We start from the raw sequence: 19830 nt of genomic DNA on the forward strand, positions 1-19830 counted from the left end.
AAAGAAGGTAGGGCAAGAAATAGCCCGGAGTTGGCTTCAACTGACAAGATAACTTTTAATATTAAAAAAACCCTTAAAAATGGCTAATGAACTGAAGGAGAACCCTGAAGGGACATGGAAAACAACTATTAAAAGGAATTATGTATATGAAAATAAGAAAACAGATTATGACCTAACAAACTAGAAATCTATTTGAGTTCCTAGGGAACACTGGCTTCAAATCAAATTTCTTTACTTCTGACTTTGGTTAAACTTGGTGGTATTTTTAGATGGTGTTTACTCCTTTCATCTTACCCCACTCAACTTCAGAACACAGCCCAGATTCAGTTCGATCTCAGTGTCTGGTGCTAAGCCATTTAGGAAAACACTGTGTGGGAATATTTCCCTTAACTTAAAAAAATTAAAATACTTCTTTTCAAAGGATATTTCACAGAATGTGTGTATAAAAACACATTTAAATGGGTATATAAGTCTATACCTACTTCAAGTGACAGAAATACCTCCTAAGGGCAAACACTCATAGAAGCGGGCGAGGAGACAGCACACACCTTTGCAGCCCCAGGCGACGCTGAGTGTACATCTGCAGACAGGAGTCAGCACGATTCCCGCTCCCAGCAGGCACACTGCGGTCCCCTTACCTGCAGTCCATCCTGGTACTGAACAGCAGCCTGCATCGCCTCCTCGAGTCTCTCCACCCGGTCTTTCCACGCTTTATTTAGAGAATCCCATGCTGAATTTAACTACAATAAGAACATTAGAATTCTTTTATTGTCCTAAGTTTTCAAATACTTCTACCAAACATGATTTAATGAAATTTTTAAAAATAGCATTCTGATAAGAGCAGAAACTGTGCTAGTTATACCTCATCTATGCTCTTCTTGACAATGGGTTTATCAGGCTCCCCACATGCAGCGATGAGTTCAGAGCCCAGGTTAACAACTATATCCAGCTCTTCCTGTAGTCCATCTATTTCTTCTCGTATGGCCTAGAATAAGAAATGGCAGCCTTAGAGTTTTAAGCAAAACTATACTAAAACTGAAAAGATGCACATAAATATTAATGGTAGTTATTTCTAGGAGTAGGGTTATGATCAATTTTTGTTTTCTAAGTTTCTGGAATAAATCCTTTCAAATGATAAAAGATAACAGGAGAATATTTAAAGGAATAAGCATACTTTGAGTTACAAATGTCAAATGTTTATTAAAAAGATAATATTTAGGAAATAATTCTCTGTAACATACTAGAACAAGTTTTTTTTAAAAAAAAATACAAACACAACAATACTAAAAAGCATAGAAAGATACTGCTTTTCAAACTGACTTGTTCGGCAATACATATATAAAACAGACATAAGTAAAACATGAGTTCAAAGACCTCACACCAAATAATGTGTTTAATAGAGCCAAGAAAGCCTAGCTCTGGATTTATGTTTTCTCCCTGGTGCATGTAAACTACAAACAAAACAAACAAAAACTGTGACAGAAGTGCAGTATTTTAACTTTGCTTTTATCTTCTTAGTTAAATATAATGATTGATTCAAGAAGCCTTTATGAAGCATGAAACAAATCCTAAACAAGGTATTGAGAATGCCAAGATAAACAGGTATATGACCATTCTGCTCACAGGGCTTTGAGTCCATTAAGAAAGACAAAGTTACAATCAATGATAAGTCATACCATGCTCAGACTCTTTGCATGAGGAACTATTACGGGGACACAGACTAACTCTGCTAAGTACACAAGAGAAGATTTTACAGAGGGTAACTATCCAACTGACCCTCGGAGTCTGAGCAGGATTTGCCAGCAGAGTGGTAAGAAGGACATTCAAAGGTGAGAAAATAAAATGTGCAAAGATACAGATGCTAGAAAGAGCACAGCAGCTCTGGGGAAAGCCACATGTGTGCCAGAAGAGAGGGTGCTTGGTAAAGGGACAGCAGGAAAAAAACTGCCCTGGAAACACAAGTACAGGCCACCTAGGATGTAAAGGCTCATACCCCGTTCTAGGGAGTTTGGACTTCGTGTGGTAGGCTGCGAGCACCTCCGAGGGGTTTCAAGCAGCAACACAATAAGAGCAGATTTAGGGAGATGACTGGGAGCAAGGTTGGAGGCCTGGCAAGGAAAGCCTTTAGAAACCACGAAAGATAATGAGGTCCTGACATTAGACAAACGCAGCAGAGATGGAGAGTGATCTTAAAATACATACTCCTACTATATATACATCACTATGCATTCCACTTTCAGATCCAAATATAAATTTTCATGGAGTAATTCTGAATATTTACCCAAGGGATCCACATTGTACTACAACTTATTTCTTCACTTTAAATGGGATACACTGCTCACCTCTGCTGCTTCCTGCTGTTGTTTCACTACTGAGGGATCAATTCCAGGTTCCTCCAGATCCCGGATGAAATCTTGAGTATCTTTAGTGGTAACTACCAATGACATGTGATCACACCAGAACTTTTCTGCTAATTCCATCACGTCCAGGAGTTTGGCTTCCCTTTCTTCCACCAGCGTGTGTATGTTCTCCCAAACGAAAACCATTTGGTCAAGCTTATCCTGAACAGCTGTGGGAGCAAAACAATGTAAAAAAGGCCGCATGTTAGCCCCATTTAAGCAATAAAGCAGAACATTTTGGTTCACAAAGAAATGGTGATTCAATACAGTATCTGAAATTGGACCAAATTTTGGTTGATCCCAGTTTAGAGAGGACCATGGGCCCAACAGCCTATTCCAGACAAATGTAAGATTGGAGGATGTCCAGCTCCTCCTGAACCAAGGCTCTTCCTGATGAAAGTGGGTGCTCAAAGGCAAGTGAACCCACAGTAGACCTAAGTCCATTGACTTTCAAGTTCACCAAGGCTGGCCTTAATTCTAAGGAAAGTGAAATAACCACCCAAGTATATTCTTTATGTTCTCCAATCAAGAGTAAAGATGTCCGTTCAGTCCCAGGAATATAACAATGTAGGATATGCATTCTGGGCTTGTTTCTAGAGTATTTTTAACATGAATTCCCACTAACCTATGCACATGCTTTTCTTTTGACCCCCAGCTCATATCGTTAGGGACAGCCAGTTGTGGTCATGGTTGCCATTCCTGTGACTATGAGAGAGAGTACCCATCATGTAAGGCAGTGTACTTAGTAAAGAGGAAAAACTCCTTAGGGTTAGTCTTACTGGTGTTATGCTTTAATCAATAGGTTTCAAAGGTCTGGAGAATGCACAGTTTTTGTATAATGGCACACTTTGTACTTAACCCATTATTTTACAAACACAGGAAGACATTAACAAGGGAGTAAAGTACACAGCCCTTCAATCATGTCATATTTGTAATACCTTTTCTGATGTCTGGCACCCTGATATGCAATTGGACTGCCAGTAAATAGCACAAACATTTAGAATTGTTTTAAAAGTAAAATTCAATTGTTTCCTTATCCTGAAATTATTACCTTTGGCAGAAATGTCTTTATCAGTGCCCCCAGACCGAGCAATCATTTCCTCTCCCCTCTGTTTAAGGGTTTCGTACAATGGCTGTAGCTTCTCCATGTCTACTGACACATTCTTGTTTTCACTGATCTGCTCCTTGATCTTCTCCACCTCCGCAGAGATAGAGGGTGGCTGCCTCAAGCGCTCTGCAATGCGATCCAGGCTCTCAAGAATCTGGTCTATCTTGTCATGAAACTAGCAGTAAAATAAAGGGATCACTTAGTGAGAAAAGATCTGTGATATCAAATGTGAAAATTTAAATGAAAAGGAAAAACATCTATTTAATGTCACAATCAAGAACTAAATTTTAGTCCTTTGGTTGACATATCCATCCAAAGAATTATATATAGCTGGTGTATCAAGATTTCCTCAAGTCGTGGCCCTCTCTGCACCACACCACTCATATAGACTAGAATGCTTCTTGCAAATAATTGAGTGTATTCATTAAGAAATGGTGTATTTTAATGTGTAATGGCACTTCTCTCAGCAGCATCTCATCTACTGTTTCTCCTTGTTATTTTAATTCTAATTTTGTAAGGTAAGCTCAATAATCTGGGTGTTTGTCTATCAAAACAAATGGTCTTATTTGCTTTTACTGACTGTTTTAGCACCCTAAAAATTTATATTAATAAATGTGAAGTTCATGAGCATTTTTGATTAAAGGAATTTCTTAAAAGTTTCCTGAACTGAAAAAAATGTTAAACCCCCCATGTTGTAATGAGAGTTTGTATTTATGGTAAATCAGGATCAAACACATTAATGAAATTAATCAGATTAATGAAACTAATCAGATTAATGAAAGAATTTTAAACTTCTGTTTGCAAAGGCACCACAGATAGTGAAGCAGAGTTATGAAAACTTATTAATTCATAGATTCTACACTATTCTCAATATTAAAGGAATCATCACTCACTTAGGATTATAGAAAATAGACCTCTCTAATGTCAGTATATCTAATAATAAAAGCCAAATCTTGAAAACAAAACACTTCCAGGTAATTTTAAATGCAACTTCTTAAAAGAGATATCTTCAAAAAATTTTTAAAAATCATTCTGCAGCTTGATGTCTTTTCCTTCTTACTCAGCCCATCATTCACATTTTTATTGCCTTCTTGGGAGTGTTTTATTCATAATGACAATAAGGCTTTCTTTTATTTCTCCCAATGGCAAATACTGCATTCTATTTGTACTCTTATTTAAATATTTCTACAATGTGGACAACTATAAATTTCTCAAGCCATTGAAAATTATGTTTTTATTTTATCTATAAACAGGCAGAGAAATATTAGGACTGGACTAAAGGAACTATCACTTTTGAGAGACAAAGATATCAATACTCTAAAGATAATACAGTGAAATAATTGTAGTTGAAATTTAATCAGGAGGTCCAGGAAAATCTTTCCATGTTCTGTTGTTTGGAAGAACCCAATCTTATTTCTGGCGCAAACGATTACCTGAGTAGATTGAGAAACGGCTTCATCCAGTGCCACAGCTCGCTTTTTGACATCTTCTTTAATTTGACTGTAAAGGGTGTCAGCTGCCACATACTTCTCTTGGATAGAAAAGCCCTCCTCTGGGCTCAATTCCAATAATTGCGGCCCGGTTTTGTTCATCTTATCTATATGAGGCTTGTGTTCAGCTATCAACTCTCGCAGTTGCTATAACAAACCAAACAGCTTCTCAGGATCTCAGGGTCAACACTCCATATTACAGCTGCCTACAACCCCAAGGCACTCAGCTAGCAAAACTCCAAACAAACAACCTACCCTCACAAGGCATTTAATACACGATGGCTTATACAACTCTGCCAGAAAGAGGTGCCCCTGACACCAAGATTAAACAACAGTTTGGTCATGTCGAAGTCCACATACAAATGTTGGTTGAGTGAAATATCAAACCCCAGTTCATTATACATTTCATATCATCATATATTTTGACAAGAGTTTTAGCCAAGGGTCACATTACATAAAAGGATTCTAAACTTACTGTTCGTCTCCAACCTGCAGAGACCAAGCCATGATAATGATAATAATAATAATAATAATAATAATAATAACAACTCTTGGTGTCCCTTTACACACAATCATGATATATACAAAAAATATTTGAAGGAAAAAAGAAGGAAAGTAGGGAGGAAGAAAAAAGGAAGGAAGGAAGGAGAAATAATTTCAGTAGAAGATAACCACAATGCTGAGAGAAAAGAAATACAATGCACAAAGCTACATTAGGTGATATAAGCCCACAAGGCATTGTAATATTGGTGGTAAACCAATATATGTAAACCAATATAAAATGCATACATATATTACATGTATATGTATGTATTAATCTAGTCTATGTACATATATGATAAATACAACAAATGATTTCTACTTAATTTTAAAGTGTTAAAGACTGCAAGGATAATCTATCAAACACAGCTCTATACTGAGCACTATTTGTAAGGTGTATTTAAAGAAAAACGTGTGATGTATGAGTACACTGAACAATATCTGATCAATAGACACAATCATATTTATATTAATGAGTGAGTGTAAAATCTAAGTGAACTCCCATTCTTTCTAAGGAGATAAATAAATCTGCAATATCTACACTCCATGGAGTACAGGGCTTCCACTGAACATATTCCATGGGCCTAATCCCAAACCACTCTCGGGGGAAAGCTCAGTCACTGCCTGCAGGTTTCGCTGAGACCAGCCTCCACGCACCACTGAGGAGTGCTCCAGTTACTCCATGTTATTCATTTGGTTCACTAAGCAGCAGTTCCTTGTCCTCACCAGAAGGTATTCCCCAAACTGTCTGCTATCTAGCCCAAATAAAAGCTTCTCTGAGAGAAATTATATTCAGGGAAGACAGTCTAGAGAAAGCTACCAATCTTTTCCTATAAATATTTTACTTTCTATCATTCAAGAAGAATCACCAGGATAACCACATACCAATTTTATTGAAAGTGCCCACTAAAATTGATTGATAAATTGGTTTGAAAACTTTTGAGAACATTACTTTATTAGATCATTAACAATCTCCAATGTAATACACTATAGTTGAAGTTTTTCTGAAGGTGGTCTCAAAACTCTTTGGAAAGATCTAAGTAACTACAAATTCAATTTTTTTAAAAAGGAGGGGGTTTAATCTAACATGCTGCACATAAGAATGTAAGAGGGTCGTGTCTGCAGTCTAGTTCCTGGGTGGTCCAGGCTGTGATTTTCTTATTTTTATTTATATTGTATTATTAGACATAGCTTCATGCTGCTTTACAGACTAGAGGTGGCAATGGTAATACTGGCCAACATACAATCTAATGGAAAAGAAATGTGTTACACACATTTTGGTTTCAATATTCTATGAGGCATATTTGTAAAACAATCTCACAAGTAAAATGAGAGATCTAGGAGTTCTTTCTTTTAATTTTTAAAAGTTTATTAAGTTTTTAAAGAGAGGGAGAGAGAGAGGAAGAGTGAAACGCTGATTTTTGTTGATCCGCTTATTTATGCATTCATTGGCTGATTCTGTATGTGCCCTGAGGGATTGAACCTGCAATCCTTGCTTATCAGGATGACATTCTAAACACCTAAGCTACCCAGCCAGGGCAAGAAATATAAGAGTTCTTCAGTTGCCTAGACTCTAAGTAGATCTCATTTTTGTAACACTAGTATGAGACACCTTTGCTTGGGAAGCAGTGAGATGAGCCTCTGTAAGTCCATTTCATGAGGGACAAGAGAATGCCTCCTAGGTGCCTATTTGGGTGTTTGTGTATACATGGGGAAAGGGCCCAATAGTAGATGCCTTCTGCTTCAATAGTAACAAAATGATTCTTGGCATCATACTACCATGAGAGTCCAGCATATGAGTGTTGGAGAAACCTAATGTAACTTCAATATATCCACCATTTGGTAACATGGCTCTCGGAGCCATTTTTATTCTTGGCTAGCATGAATTAGAAGGTATTTCCAAAAATAGCTGAAGAGGATATTGTGAAGCTGCAGATGGATAGCCGTTCTAGAAGGTGGTAAATATTCTGAACAATTTAGTCTGAACAATTTGAAAACTTGGCCACAAAGTATTATAGTTCTCCTTATATAGAAAATCATAAATTTGTTTTGAAAGCTGAAAATTATGCAAAAATGTTAACTCGATTTTGAAATTCTCAGTTCAATAATAACTGATGCTATGCTAGTAACAAAGCTAATCAAATCTCTCCTCAGAGTAGAAGAAATCCATAAAAAATTTTATATTAAAAATCATCCAATGGGTAGACATCAGGATTTCTGCCACAAATCAATGTTTACACTAAAATTCAATTGAATTCTACAGAGTTTGTAAGTCTTTCTCCTGCTGAATGACTTAGACAGAACTCCAAACAATTTCAATTTTATGTTAAAGTGTTCTCTAAAGATCTCTTCTAAATACTTTAGTTAGAGATATTCTTCAATGTCAATGCATTAAAAAAGTAAACAAACAAGATTAATAAGTATGTCGGATACTTTAAACAATGATGTAATATACTTCTGAGTTAAACTTTACACATACACACACCCCCCAATCAGTCTCAGAGTACATCTCGTACAGATCTGGGAGAACAACTAGGTTCAAGTATATATGCAGCAAGAAGTCTGGATTTTTTTCTGATAGTCTTGCATCCTCTTTCACTCAAACTTTTGCAAAATTTTAAGATACATTAACATTTAAGTGACCACTGGAATGAGAGCTTCATTATGCCATTTTATATATTTTTTAAACATGTTAACACTTGTAGATATAAACATGCTCTCTAGTTTACTCCTTTATAGGAGTAGACAACCTGAAAAGAGTTCCATGTATATAAGGTGAAAAACAGGGAAAGAATGTCTTTATACTTCAGCATTTCTTCCTTTAACAGAGTTAGCTTTCATGACATTGCTGTTTTGTCATATTTCTTATATTGCACAATTTCTCCCAGTTCAGTGTAGCTGTGTGATGTCACCTCCATGTGTTTCTGCTCTTTGCTGACATTTGATTGCTCTCACCACTACATATAAAGTATAGAACTTAGTCGATATATGTAAATTAAAAGCAGTCAATATATACAAATTAAAAGTATTTCCAAAGCTTATTTCTCTACCATTATAAGTGGAAATTGTTTTCGTGCCCAGATGGTTTATACTGCATACTGTCTTATAAAAGCTGTGGTATAATTAATGACATACTCAGTGTGGTCTTCCCACACGAGGCCTCTCACTGTAAACCTGGATAACAGGTAAGCAACTCCAGGGAAACCAAGCTGTGCAGACCAGAACATGATTCACTAAAATATCCTAACGATGTCAAAGGTGTCTAACTATGTAATAGAAACAAAAAAAATTACAATTCTCTTTTAGTGAGGAACACAAGATTCCTTTTGATGCCAAACTTACCCGATGTTCTTCCTGTTGTTGTCTTAGAGTTTCATATTCAAGGGCAGGGGCAGGAAGCTGAGCGATGATTCTTTGTGTTTCTGTCAGCCATGGCCAAAGTTCCTCGTATGTTTCCCAGAACTGGTTAACTAGGGACTGTGCCCTTTCTAGCTGTAGATATCTCTCTGAGTTTACCTGGCAGATGGTGTCATAGTTCTTCAACACCTTGTCCAGTTTTTTCTAGAAATTAAGACAATGAAATGGGTTTCACTGGTGAGGCGGGCCAAGTAGCGCATGCGCTCAAGAACGTTTGTCCAGCACTGAGCAGACACTCGGTAATGTATGTAAAATGCATAAACCAATAAAAGCTATTTACATTTTAACTGTCTGTATTTTAAAAAGTTCATTTTAAATTAAAGAAGGGCCTTTCATGTTCACCCATGTTGTTGCATATGGCAGAATTTCCTTCCTTCTTAAGACTGAGTAATAGTACACTCTATGCTAATATTATGCGTTCTTACCACGATTTAAAAAATGTGTGTGTATGTGTATGGAACCCCCCAAAATGAAATTTACTTATAAAAATTGTGTATTTATTCCTACATGTTTAAACTTCAGTCACCCTCAAAGTATTTTCTATTTGATGCAATATAGCTATGGAGATGTTTTCTCCACTGCTCAAAACCAGTTTTTGAACTCATTGATTCTGATGCCTTTCAGTGCTCCTGTTGTTTTTGATTTCACCTATTCTATATTGGCAAAATGTTCCCTTCTGAGGACTTTTTTCATCCAGGAAACCAAAAAAAAAAAAAGTTGCTGGGGCCAAGATCGGGCAAATAGGGAGGGTGGGGCACAGGGGTCAAGCCATTTTTGGTGAAAGCCTGCTAAACACTCAGTAAGATGTGAGCAGTTGCACTTGTAAATGACACATCATGAAATGGGCAAATATAATGAAACAATCTTTAAAAAAAAATTCACTGAAGCCAAAAGCACACAGCCTCTCACAACAATGTCAGCTGGTACACTGAAACAGATGGGTTCCTAGACCATCACCTAATGGAGAAAGTCTGTACTATAAGGGGCCCACCCTCCAGAAGGTAATTCTGGTTTTTATTTGGGGACCCCCTTCATGTATATATACATATTTATGTATGTACAACAGAGCAAAAATGTGGAACATCTTAGAAGTACTACAGTTGAAGATCAGGCTAATAAATTGATATATTCATACAATGGAATTCTCATAATAATCAAAAATCACGGAATTTAATGACATAACTTCTCAAAAAATATATTAACTGATAAACATCAAAATGTAAATAAATAAATAAGCAAGCAAGCAAGGCCTCAAACTTTTAAGAGTAAGACAGTAAGCTCTCCAAACATAATAAACAAAATTCTCCAGCCATTCTTACAATGTTTTCTAGGTTAGAAAACAAGTCTCCTGAGTCTAGAAACATTTATATTACTTTCTCAAAAAAAAAAAAAATAAGAACTACCTTTCACTAATGAAATTCTAAGAGGAACTGCTAGTCAACAAAATTAATTACATATGTTAGAATTAATGTCGAATAATATGCTACCCACTGATTTGATGGGGCAATCACAGTGATCTAGATTATGGTATAAATTCACATGATAAACTAATAGCAGAAGATAAAGCAGAGCAGTAATCTAATAAACCAAGGATGAAAGAGAAATTATTTCATGATGACCTATGCTTTGCATGTCAGAATCTTTACAAAAATAATAAAGGAAAGATTAAATTATAAACAAATTGCCATTGTAGAGGATAAATAAACGAGAAAGTATCAATATACTTGTATAGTGTGCCCTGGATTACTCTATGTTATACCTTAAAAGCAATGCATATTCAGCCCTGGCTGGCGTAGCTCAGTGGATTGAGTGCGGGCTGGGAACCAAAGTGCCCCAGGTTCGATTCCCAGCCAGGGTACATTCCTGGGTTGCAGGCCATAACCCCCAGCAACCGCACATTGATGTTTCTCTCTCTCTCTCTCCCTCCCTCCCTCCCTCCCTTCCCTCTCTAAAAATAAATAAAATCTTAAAAAAAAAAAAAAGCAATGCATACTCTTCAAAGTGTGACTTAAGAATAGATATTTGTATAATTTTGTTTTTACCATGGTATATTGTCCTACTAGAAGCGTTCATTTCGTCAGGCTGTTCAGATGTCGGAATATGAATAGAACTAAACATTTTTACTGTGGCTGGTTTTTCATCAATTTAAAGAATCATTAAAACTACATATACTAGATGCTTCCTTAATTACTCAGCTCATTTTTTTCCTATACAGCTTACAGTAACTTCACAAAGAAAGGATATCAACATTAGAGAGAACCACATGGTTTGGCTTTTCTTTCAGCTCAAGAGATCCAAATGTTTCTGGAGCATGTATATAATAGTTGACATACATAATAACAATTTATACTGATAATAATGGCAATAATACCACTAACATTAATTGAAAGTTTAATGTGTACCAGTTAGTGAAGGGCTCAAAGTTTAATAGCTTTTCTGTACATTAAAAAGATTGTCCCAGGGTAATTCCCTTAAGGGATATTCCTTTCACTGTTATTCTGGAAGCGTGAAAAATGCCTCATTTGCAAGTAATAATTTAGTTCTTTAAATGGCAGCTGTGGATAAGGAAACATGGTTTTCTAGGACTGAAAGCACAACACATGCCTTTATTCAAGAGTGTCACTGCCAGTCACAGAACAAGATTATACCTTCATCGATTGCTTTTCCTCTTCACTGCACGTGGTCATGACTTTATGTCCAGATTTAACAAGTTCATCAATAATATCTTTGTGTTTCAAAATTTCCATAGTGAATGTCTGTGAGTTACAAAAATAAAAGATTTTTTTAAAAAAGAGAGCATATGAATAAAATGAAAACAATTAGGCAAAGTAGCTGAAAATAACAAGTTACACTAGTTGGGTCTTGCAAAGTAAATCACGCAAGCACATTTTCTAGACTAGCAAATGTAGACACAATTGGAAATGCCCTTCACCTTTTGAACCTGCAGCTGAGCAGCAGTCTGGTCTTGCTCAAGCCTGATGTCACCCAGAGACATCAATTTCTTTTCTGTTTCAGCAATCCAGGATAACTCAACATCAGCCGCTTGGTCAAACTAAACAAAAGATAAATAATTAATCAGCAAGCTTCTGTAACTGGTGCCAGAAAAATACCTATCTACATTACTTTTAAATATCCTTATTACACAAGTGGAAAATTTGAGCTTATCTCTTCATGGCACCCCGAAATAGTTCATAATAATGACTGAAGCTGTAAAGAAAGGAGAATTTTCACAGAACAAGTAAACACAAGCTTAAAATATGTTGATTCCATAGCAAGGCATTAATGATTTTAGGACACCAAACACTGCTGCCTTCGTTTGGGCAGTCCTAGGCATCTTCTCCTAAGGAGCACCATCCAAATTAAACAGCTATCAAAGTCAAGTCAAAAGTCAATAGCTGCATACTGTATTTCATTCATCTCCCCATCACTTCAACCCATATGAAATGCAGGTATTCTGCTATAGAAGTATATGATCTCTGGCAAAAAGAATGAAACATTTCCATCTACTCATTATCTAGTACTATAAGTGTATGGACAAAATGTGTCTATGTACGCAGAGTATATTCCCAAAGGACTCATGTACAATATTCTACATCTCATTTAATAACATAAGAAAACACATTCAAGAGCATTTTCAAATATTTGAAGGGATTTTACTTTTCTGATCATAAGAGTAATTCATGGTAGAAATTCATAAAGTATAGAAAAATATACAGAAGAAAATTAAAAACTGGAGTTAATACCATTGGTATTTTAGTGAATTTCTCTTCCAAGAGTTGAGAAAGATTTATAAAGGTCTGGGATAATACTGTATAAATAGTTTCATATCCTGCTTTTTCATTTATTATAAACACCATCCATGTCATATTCTTTCCACTGTGATTTTTAAATAACACCTTTGTATTCTAGCACACTTGGATATTTTCATTTAGGTTCTCTGCATTTTTTTGCTATTATATAACCAACCCTGTAAAGAATATCCTTGTACATAAATCTCCATTGGCATCTCTAATTAGTTCCTTAGGGTAGATTCCTAGACATTGACTACCAAGTCAAAGAGTATGAACATTTTCAATGCCTTGCATCAGATAAACCCCAATGCCTTCCAGGGCCAAGCACTTAACCATAAATAAGTAAAGTGGGTAAGTGACACCACCAGCACCAATAAGAAATGATAACTCGCAATGGCCTCAGTTGGAAGATTCAACAGGGAATGAATATTGGGACTATTCAAATCCGGTACTGCCAGACCTTCTAATTTTTCAAGAGGACCTGGAAATCCAGATGGGGTGGGGGGACTAGTAGGTGAGGGGTAAGAAGGGTGGAAATAAGAAACTAGAATGAAAAAAAATCAATCTTACTTTTAAAACACTATGCAACATTACACAAACTCATGAGAGGATAAAGTGAAACAAAAATTCATCAACTAATTCAGCAGCTTCAGATGTGAAAAAATAAATCTTCATTTAAAATAAGTGGAAGAGTATCCTATGCATGGTTATTAGAAACTGATGGATTATGCTAAGTGAAATACGCCAGTCAGAGAAAGGCAAATACTGAATGAATTCACTTATATGTGGAATCTAATGAACAAAATAAACAAATAAAACAGAAGCAAACTCATAGATACAGAGAACAGACTGACAGCTGTCAGAAGAGGCGGGTGGGTGTCTGGGTAAAAAAGGTGAAGGGATTGAGCCAAAACAAACAAACAAACAAACAAACAAACAAACAAACCTCACAGGCAACAGTGTGGTGATTACCAGAGGGGAAAAGGAGGGATGTGGGGAGGAAGAAGAGGGCAGAGCGGGGACAAATGGTGATGGAAAGAAACTTAAACTCAGGGTGGCGAACACACAACACAATATACAGAGGATGTCTTATAGAACTGCACATCTGAAACATATAATTTTATTAACCAGTGTCACTGCAATAAAATCAATAAAAATTTAAAAAACAAGTGGAAGACTCTTCTATGCATGAATTATTAGCTTTAAGGCCATAGACAATGGAATTTAAAGGTAGAACTTGGTTATATGATTCACTTAAAGAGCACAATGCTGAGAGACAGTTGAGGCCTTTCTACATGATTGCAAATGCTGCATGATATCTGAGTAAAATTTAACAGTTATGACTTTTCTTCTGCTAGTTCCTGAAAAAATAAAGTGACACACCAACCCCTCTCATTTGTGTTCACGCTATCTTTAGTATTTATGTGACAGTCCTAAAGAAGAAAATCAGGCTGTTAGTGTTCATGTTCATTTAATACCACATCTCCCTCCCTTTAAAAAAAGTAACCAATGAAAAACAGTGTGATGATACCATCTAAGTTGCCAAAATGGAAAGCTGAAAGTCAAACACTGTTTCTTTAACCAGGCAAATATTTGCTCTGCCGAAAGAAAACAAGACTTCCAGCACACATTTCCCTTCTGTCTTTTAAATTTTTTTGCATTAAATTGACAAATATTTATTATTTAGCAACAAATGGAATAGCCACTGGGTCTACATTAAGCAATTTACAGTAAATTAAGGCATTTTATTCAGGCCTAGGACTTTTAAATGACTACTAACATGTATTTCTAATGAACCATAAAAACTGCTTATTTTACATGTGAGCAACACAAGAGCAAGATTACTGGACAAATGTCAATGAATTTGCCTACGACTCATACAACTAGTGAAAATTGACTTCAAATAAATTGTAGATAATCTTAGCATCCATAACTGAATTCTGGGAAATATTTTAATAGCATCATCAGTGGAGTCTGGTCATCAGCTTTAACTACTGTAACTTCTATTATAGTTGAACGAGCATTTCAGAAATTTTCTACAAGTTAGAGAAAGATGTTGTAATTGGCTAGCTCTTAATATTCCTGAAAAACACTCTCTAAAACAGTAACAGCAAGGCTTCTACTGAACACACTAAGTGCTTACCAGGTATTATCTCCTTTAATCCTGACAACAATTCTATAATGTGGGTACTGCCATTAACTCCATTTACAGCTGAGAAAACTGAGGCAGAGAAAACTCAACTAAGTTACCAGAGATTACTCAGCTAGTAACAAAGGTTGGATCTGAGACTTGAACCCGAGGTGGTCTGATTTGACCCCTCGAGGCTGCAGTCTTCGTCACCATGTTTTTTTTTTATCCCTTGTTCTCCAGCTCCGGGAACTAAAAATACTCATGAGATTTCATCAAAAATGGCTCCAATACCACAACCATTAATAAGTGGTAGGTTTTAACTTACTATTTCAACACTTCTCCAATCTCTGACAAACTGCTTTCATACTTATCTAGAAAGTTCCTCTTGAGTGGAGATGGAGGTTTCAAAAAGACAGTGATAAGAAACCTTTACCTCAAGGAAATCCTTTTACTCCCTGTCCCTGGTGAGGATCTTATCACTTTCTTTTGATTAGCACTTCCTTCCATTTTGCTCCATATTATTAATAACACAGCCCATATTCTCCCACCCCCAACACCTGGAGAATCTAAACAAACCTCACTTCCGTGGGGGAGTTTCCTTCTAGCTCTTTAAAAGAAATAAACAGGTGTTATTTTTCTCCAAGGCTGATTCCTAATGATGGAATGAGCTGTTTATTTTAATTGCACTCAAATCACCAACACATGTGCCTTTATAGGGGGGTTACGATGGCCCTGCTAAAATAAACTAGGCAATCAGAACTCCCAAAGAGTGCCTGGGATTTTCGGTCCCAGAGAGGTGGCCGCATTTTAGCAACTTCTGACAACTGCACATTAATAAGAGGCAAATAACTACAAACTTCTCTGAGGTTTAAACAATCCCAGTAGTCAGAATTCAGACCAGAAGTTTGTACATTTTTTAATCACAACTGCCTTTCCTCATTTCCACATGGCTCATTTGGTTCAATTTGCAATTCAACAAAGAAAGTAATGAAGATATGAGCGCGGGCTGGGAACCAAAGTGTCCCAGGTTCGATTCCCAGCCAGGGTACATTCCTGGGTTGCAGGCCATAACCCCCAGCAACCGCACATTGATGTTCCTCTCTCTCTCTGTCTCTCTCTGTCTCTCTCTCTCTCTCTCTCTCTCTCCCTCTCCCTCTCCCTCTCTCCCTCCCTTCCCTCTCTAAAAATAAATAAATAAAATATTTTAAAAAACACTTAAAAAAAAAGAAAGTAATGAAGATATGTTACTCTGAATAGTTTTAACATGCAACTATACTTACCGCTTATAGTGCAGACAATGGTATTCAATGTCAGGAGGTAGATGCCTTGTTGCGTTTGTTTGTTTTTGTAATAAAGCTCACCCTACTATTTACTAAGCTGTCTTGTTCACCTCCAATTTTTCCTAGAAGTCATGAATGAGCCAATTCTTTTTTTAAAAGAACATCATCTTCACAATATCAATGCCTACAAATCTGTAGAGTCAGATTTGGGGGCTTGCTGACTGGTAGCACTGAATGTATACAGTCCTCATTCATTTGCCCATAATGAAGACTGTTCAATTATTACCCAAATAGTAAAGGCCAACACTCAAATTTGCTTAGGCTCTTGACCCTATGATTTCAAAATTTAATGGCACATCTCTTCAAAACTGCTATTGTGATACAGGATTAACATGGAAAATATAACCATGCCAAATCAGAACTTTTTAAACAACTTTTTAAAGGGTAGTTACAAAGTAAATGTAAATTTAAAAACATCTCTATGCTCCCTTCTGTCTTCAAACTTTTATTCTTTTCGATGTTTTTTCCTAGACATATTTCAAGTCAATATTTGAAAAACCAGTACACTCTGTGATAGTGGCCTGACAGCTTGCAAAGTCCCCAAGCATTTGTTGAATTCCCAAACGCAGGTTGTAATGTTATAAAGGTGATAGATCTGTACATAAACAACTTTAATGTGGGTAAAAGATGAAACACCTTAAGGGAAATTTGCTTGGAAAACAGGTATTCAAAATCTAGTTTAATTTGGCCAGGTTACTCTATAAATTTAAAAATCTCCAAGTCATGTTAAGGCACATAGCCTCATCCCAACACCTGTGGGTGTGGTTACTTTGTAGGTAGCAATCTGGGAGGGCGTGATGTTAATAAAACAAAGTGTGTATGTTGAGAGACATGTCTAAAAGATGGACTGTGGTCAGATCATGTCCATATTTCAAATGGAAAAAACAAAATGGTAGATGATTGGTTTATACATCAAAAAACAGGTAGTAACAAGATACGAGGCTAACATCAGTTCTGCAGATTTCTTTCATCATTCCCTTCCTGTAATCAGTGGTGTATTATCATTGGTTAACAAGAAAACAAACATTTCAGTCTCAGACTGCACTCTGGTCCTAATTCCAAACATCTCTAAGTGGGCAAGGTTGTAAAGTAATTTTGGTGATATATTAGCTCCTTCATAAACTTGAAAATTACGAGTTTAGAAACTACTATTTTGATTGTAAAACTAAAATATCTGCCAAATCAGAAAGACAGGTACCCATTTCATCCTCAACTTGCCTGGAGACTGAGCGACCTTTCATGATCCTTTGGGTGCTGCATTTTTGTGTTTCAGAGTCCTTATGGACTGGAAATACCCTCACTGCATACTTCCATTTTGCTGCAATAGCAGCACCTTCCTTCAGATTAATGAAGGAGGTGAGAAAATAATGGACCACCCTTAGGATTTTTTCTCCCTAGCTAATTTATAAGGAGGCACTCTGCTGTGGTAACATGAGGGCTGGATGAAATTATGGCCACAGCTCCACCACACACTAACTGTGGGGCCACTGGCAAGTCTTGGAACCACTCCCTGCACGTACTCCTCCCAGCTCGAAATTGTGTGTCTGTCTGGCCTTACTGGGAGTTTCTTTTCTCTTTTCTTCCTTTTCTTTTCTTCCATTTTTTTTTGATGACTTAAGTATACTTTACTGGTTTTCTTTATTACTGGAAGTATTTCATTGGACAAACTCGCAGGCATTTCAAAGGAATGCACATATACAGAATAAATACAGATGAACAACCAGAAGATGTTAATGGCACTGACATTAGCTGTAGGACCTACTGCTACTAATATTCTTCTACGATACACATTTTCTCTCTCAAAAGGAAGGCTGGAAGGACAGAGACCACACTGTTTATGCATTCTTTCTCCCATGAGTTTTTCTGTATTCTTTCAGAAAATCTTAAAATTTTCTGTAAGGATTTTATCAAGAAAAAAGTAACCGTTATTTTCCTAAGGGATATATACTTTGGGTTCTAGAAGACATATACCATACCGACCTGGTTATTATTATTTTTAACTTTGGAAAACACTGTAAAGCCTAGAATAGTTAATGACCTTGGCACATATTAGAGCTTACTAACCAACATGAGCTCAACCTGTCACCTTGCCCTTATTACTGTCCTGCTGCACTGAACTAACTGACCATAGTTAACTACTCCCAAGAGTACAGAATATTTGTCTTGCTATTTATAGAAGTCTCCAGGGCCAATTCTAAAATGCTAGAATAAATTTTGGTGAAAAAAATGTCAGCATTCTCAAATATTTGAATAAACTTCACAAAGTAACACACTTATTTTCCTAGAATAATGAGGCACATAAACTCCTCCAAACTTTGAAAACAGTCATGAAAATACATTCCTCAGGCATGAATGCCCTCCCTCGCAAAAATTTCTGAGGCAGGCTTTCGGCTGTCATTGTATTTCATCAGCTTTGGTGATTCCAGAGCACTGGAATGAGCAGTGAAGCATTATGCTTCAAAACTATATAAATAACACTTTTACAGCAACCTTAGAAAATTAATTTTGGATGCTCCCACACAATCTGCTTGATTTGTGTTTCTTGCTTTTGGCTTGTACCAGTAGAAGCTTAGCTCTGTACCTTCTCGAGCTCTGCTCTGAAGCTCACTGTAATACCACGCTAACCCCAACACAGAGAGTTTGCAATAAAAGACTGATGACTTCATGTAAATATCCGGAGATTTCAATAAAAGTTAATCAAAACATGCATTATAAACTTCTATCTCCAGGACCCCCCTTGCTGCCCGCAATTTTCCGAGAGAGCTGTGACTAAGAGCAGGCTGCACGTAACATCTCTGGAACCACAGCTCTGTGTGAGTCACAGATAGGTCAGAAACCATCACTTCCCCTGTTCCGTCACCTTCAGAAAAACCTCTGCCAACACAACAGTTTCCTTTTTGGAAAGAATACGGCCTCTCTGTGCCATGGCTGCATGGAAACGAACAGTTAATACCGACTTACATGATTGCTCAAAATATCAACTCCCATGCAGATTAGACTTGGCCAATGCATAAAATTAACATTAGCGATATGCATATATATGCTCACAAAAAGCTTTTTGTTTGGATAGCTGGGTTGATCTTCCCAGGGGCCGATTTGGTAAGGACAAGTCTGGGAAACAATGAGGCAGATGGCTGTTAACAATGTACAGATTAGCCTTGCCCTGGCACTCAGATGTCAAAGTAACCCAAATTCTTTTCAAACTCCTCCTTTCATTTTTGAAGCAGAACAAATGAATGGGAACACTATTAACAGGAACCTTTGTTCAGGTAAAGGCTCTGGGAACTGGAGAAAATTTATTGCCCAGATAACAAACCACTTGCCCCTACCTGCTGTGACCTCAGAATGGCAGCATCGATCTCCTCCACCTTCTGAGTGATGGTGTCGCTCACCAGTCGGTAGCGCTCATTGTCCTCGGCCACCATTTTTTCAAGTCCTTCCCTTGCCCGCCAGGGTACCAGTTCTAGTAATGCAGTGCTCACTTCGTTAAGGGAATCCAGTAAGGCCTTGCTGTCCTTAGCTTCCTTTTTCAGCTCCTGAAAACAGAATTAAGAAAACATACAAATCTGTGGGTAATGCTTATGTGTTTGAACAGTCTTTTCCTTTAACCGTCC

The 19830-nt window shown here is 36.9% G+C and overlaps 1 protein-coding gene across 24 annotated transcripts in view; it reads right to left on the bottom strand.

Moving 5' to 3' along the window:
- DST (dystonin) overlaps nucleotides 1-19830 on the bottom strand; it is a 447461-nt gene that overhangs the window by 49911 nt on the left and 377720 nt on the right. For all 24 annotated transcript variants that reach the window (XM_036024280.1, XM_036024276.1, XM_036024278.1 and 21 more), the window contains 9 exons: nucleotides 19546-19752; nucleotides 11887-12006; nucleotides 11603-11710; nucleotides 8880-9098; nucleotides 4941-5144; nucleotides 3451-3682; nucleotides 2343-2569; nucleotides 863-985; nucleotides 639-740 (listed from right to left, as the gene is read on the bottom strand). In XM_036024280.1, coding sequence (XP_035880173.1) covers nucleotides 639-740; nucleotides 863-985; nucleotides 2343-2569; nucleotides 3451-3682; nucleotides 4941-5144; nucleotides 8880-9098; nucleotides 11603-11710; nucleotides 11887-12006; nucleotides 19546-19752 — 1542 coding nt within the window. The remainder of the gene's footprint in view (nucleotides 1-638; nucleotides 741-862; nucleotides 986-2342; nucleotides 2570-3450; nucleotides 3683-4940; nucleotides 5145-8879; nucleotides 9099-11602; nucleotides 11711-11886; nucleotides 12007-19545; nucleotides 19753-19830) is intronic.

This window comes from Phyllostomus discolor, chromosome 4 (genome assembly GCF_004126475.2).
Source record: "Phyllostomus discolor isolate MPI-MPIP mPhyDis1 chromosome 4, mPhyDis1.pri.v3, whole genome shotgun sequence".
Taxonomy (NCBI): domain Eukaryota; kingdom Metazoa; phylum Chordata; class Mammalia; order Chiroptera; family Phyllostomidae; genus Phyllostomus; species Phyllostomus discolor.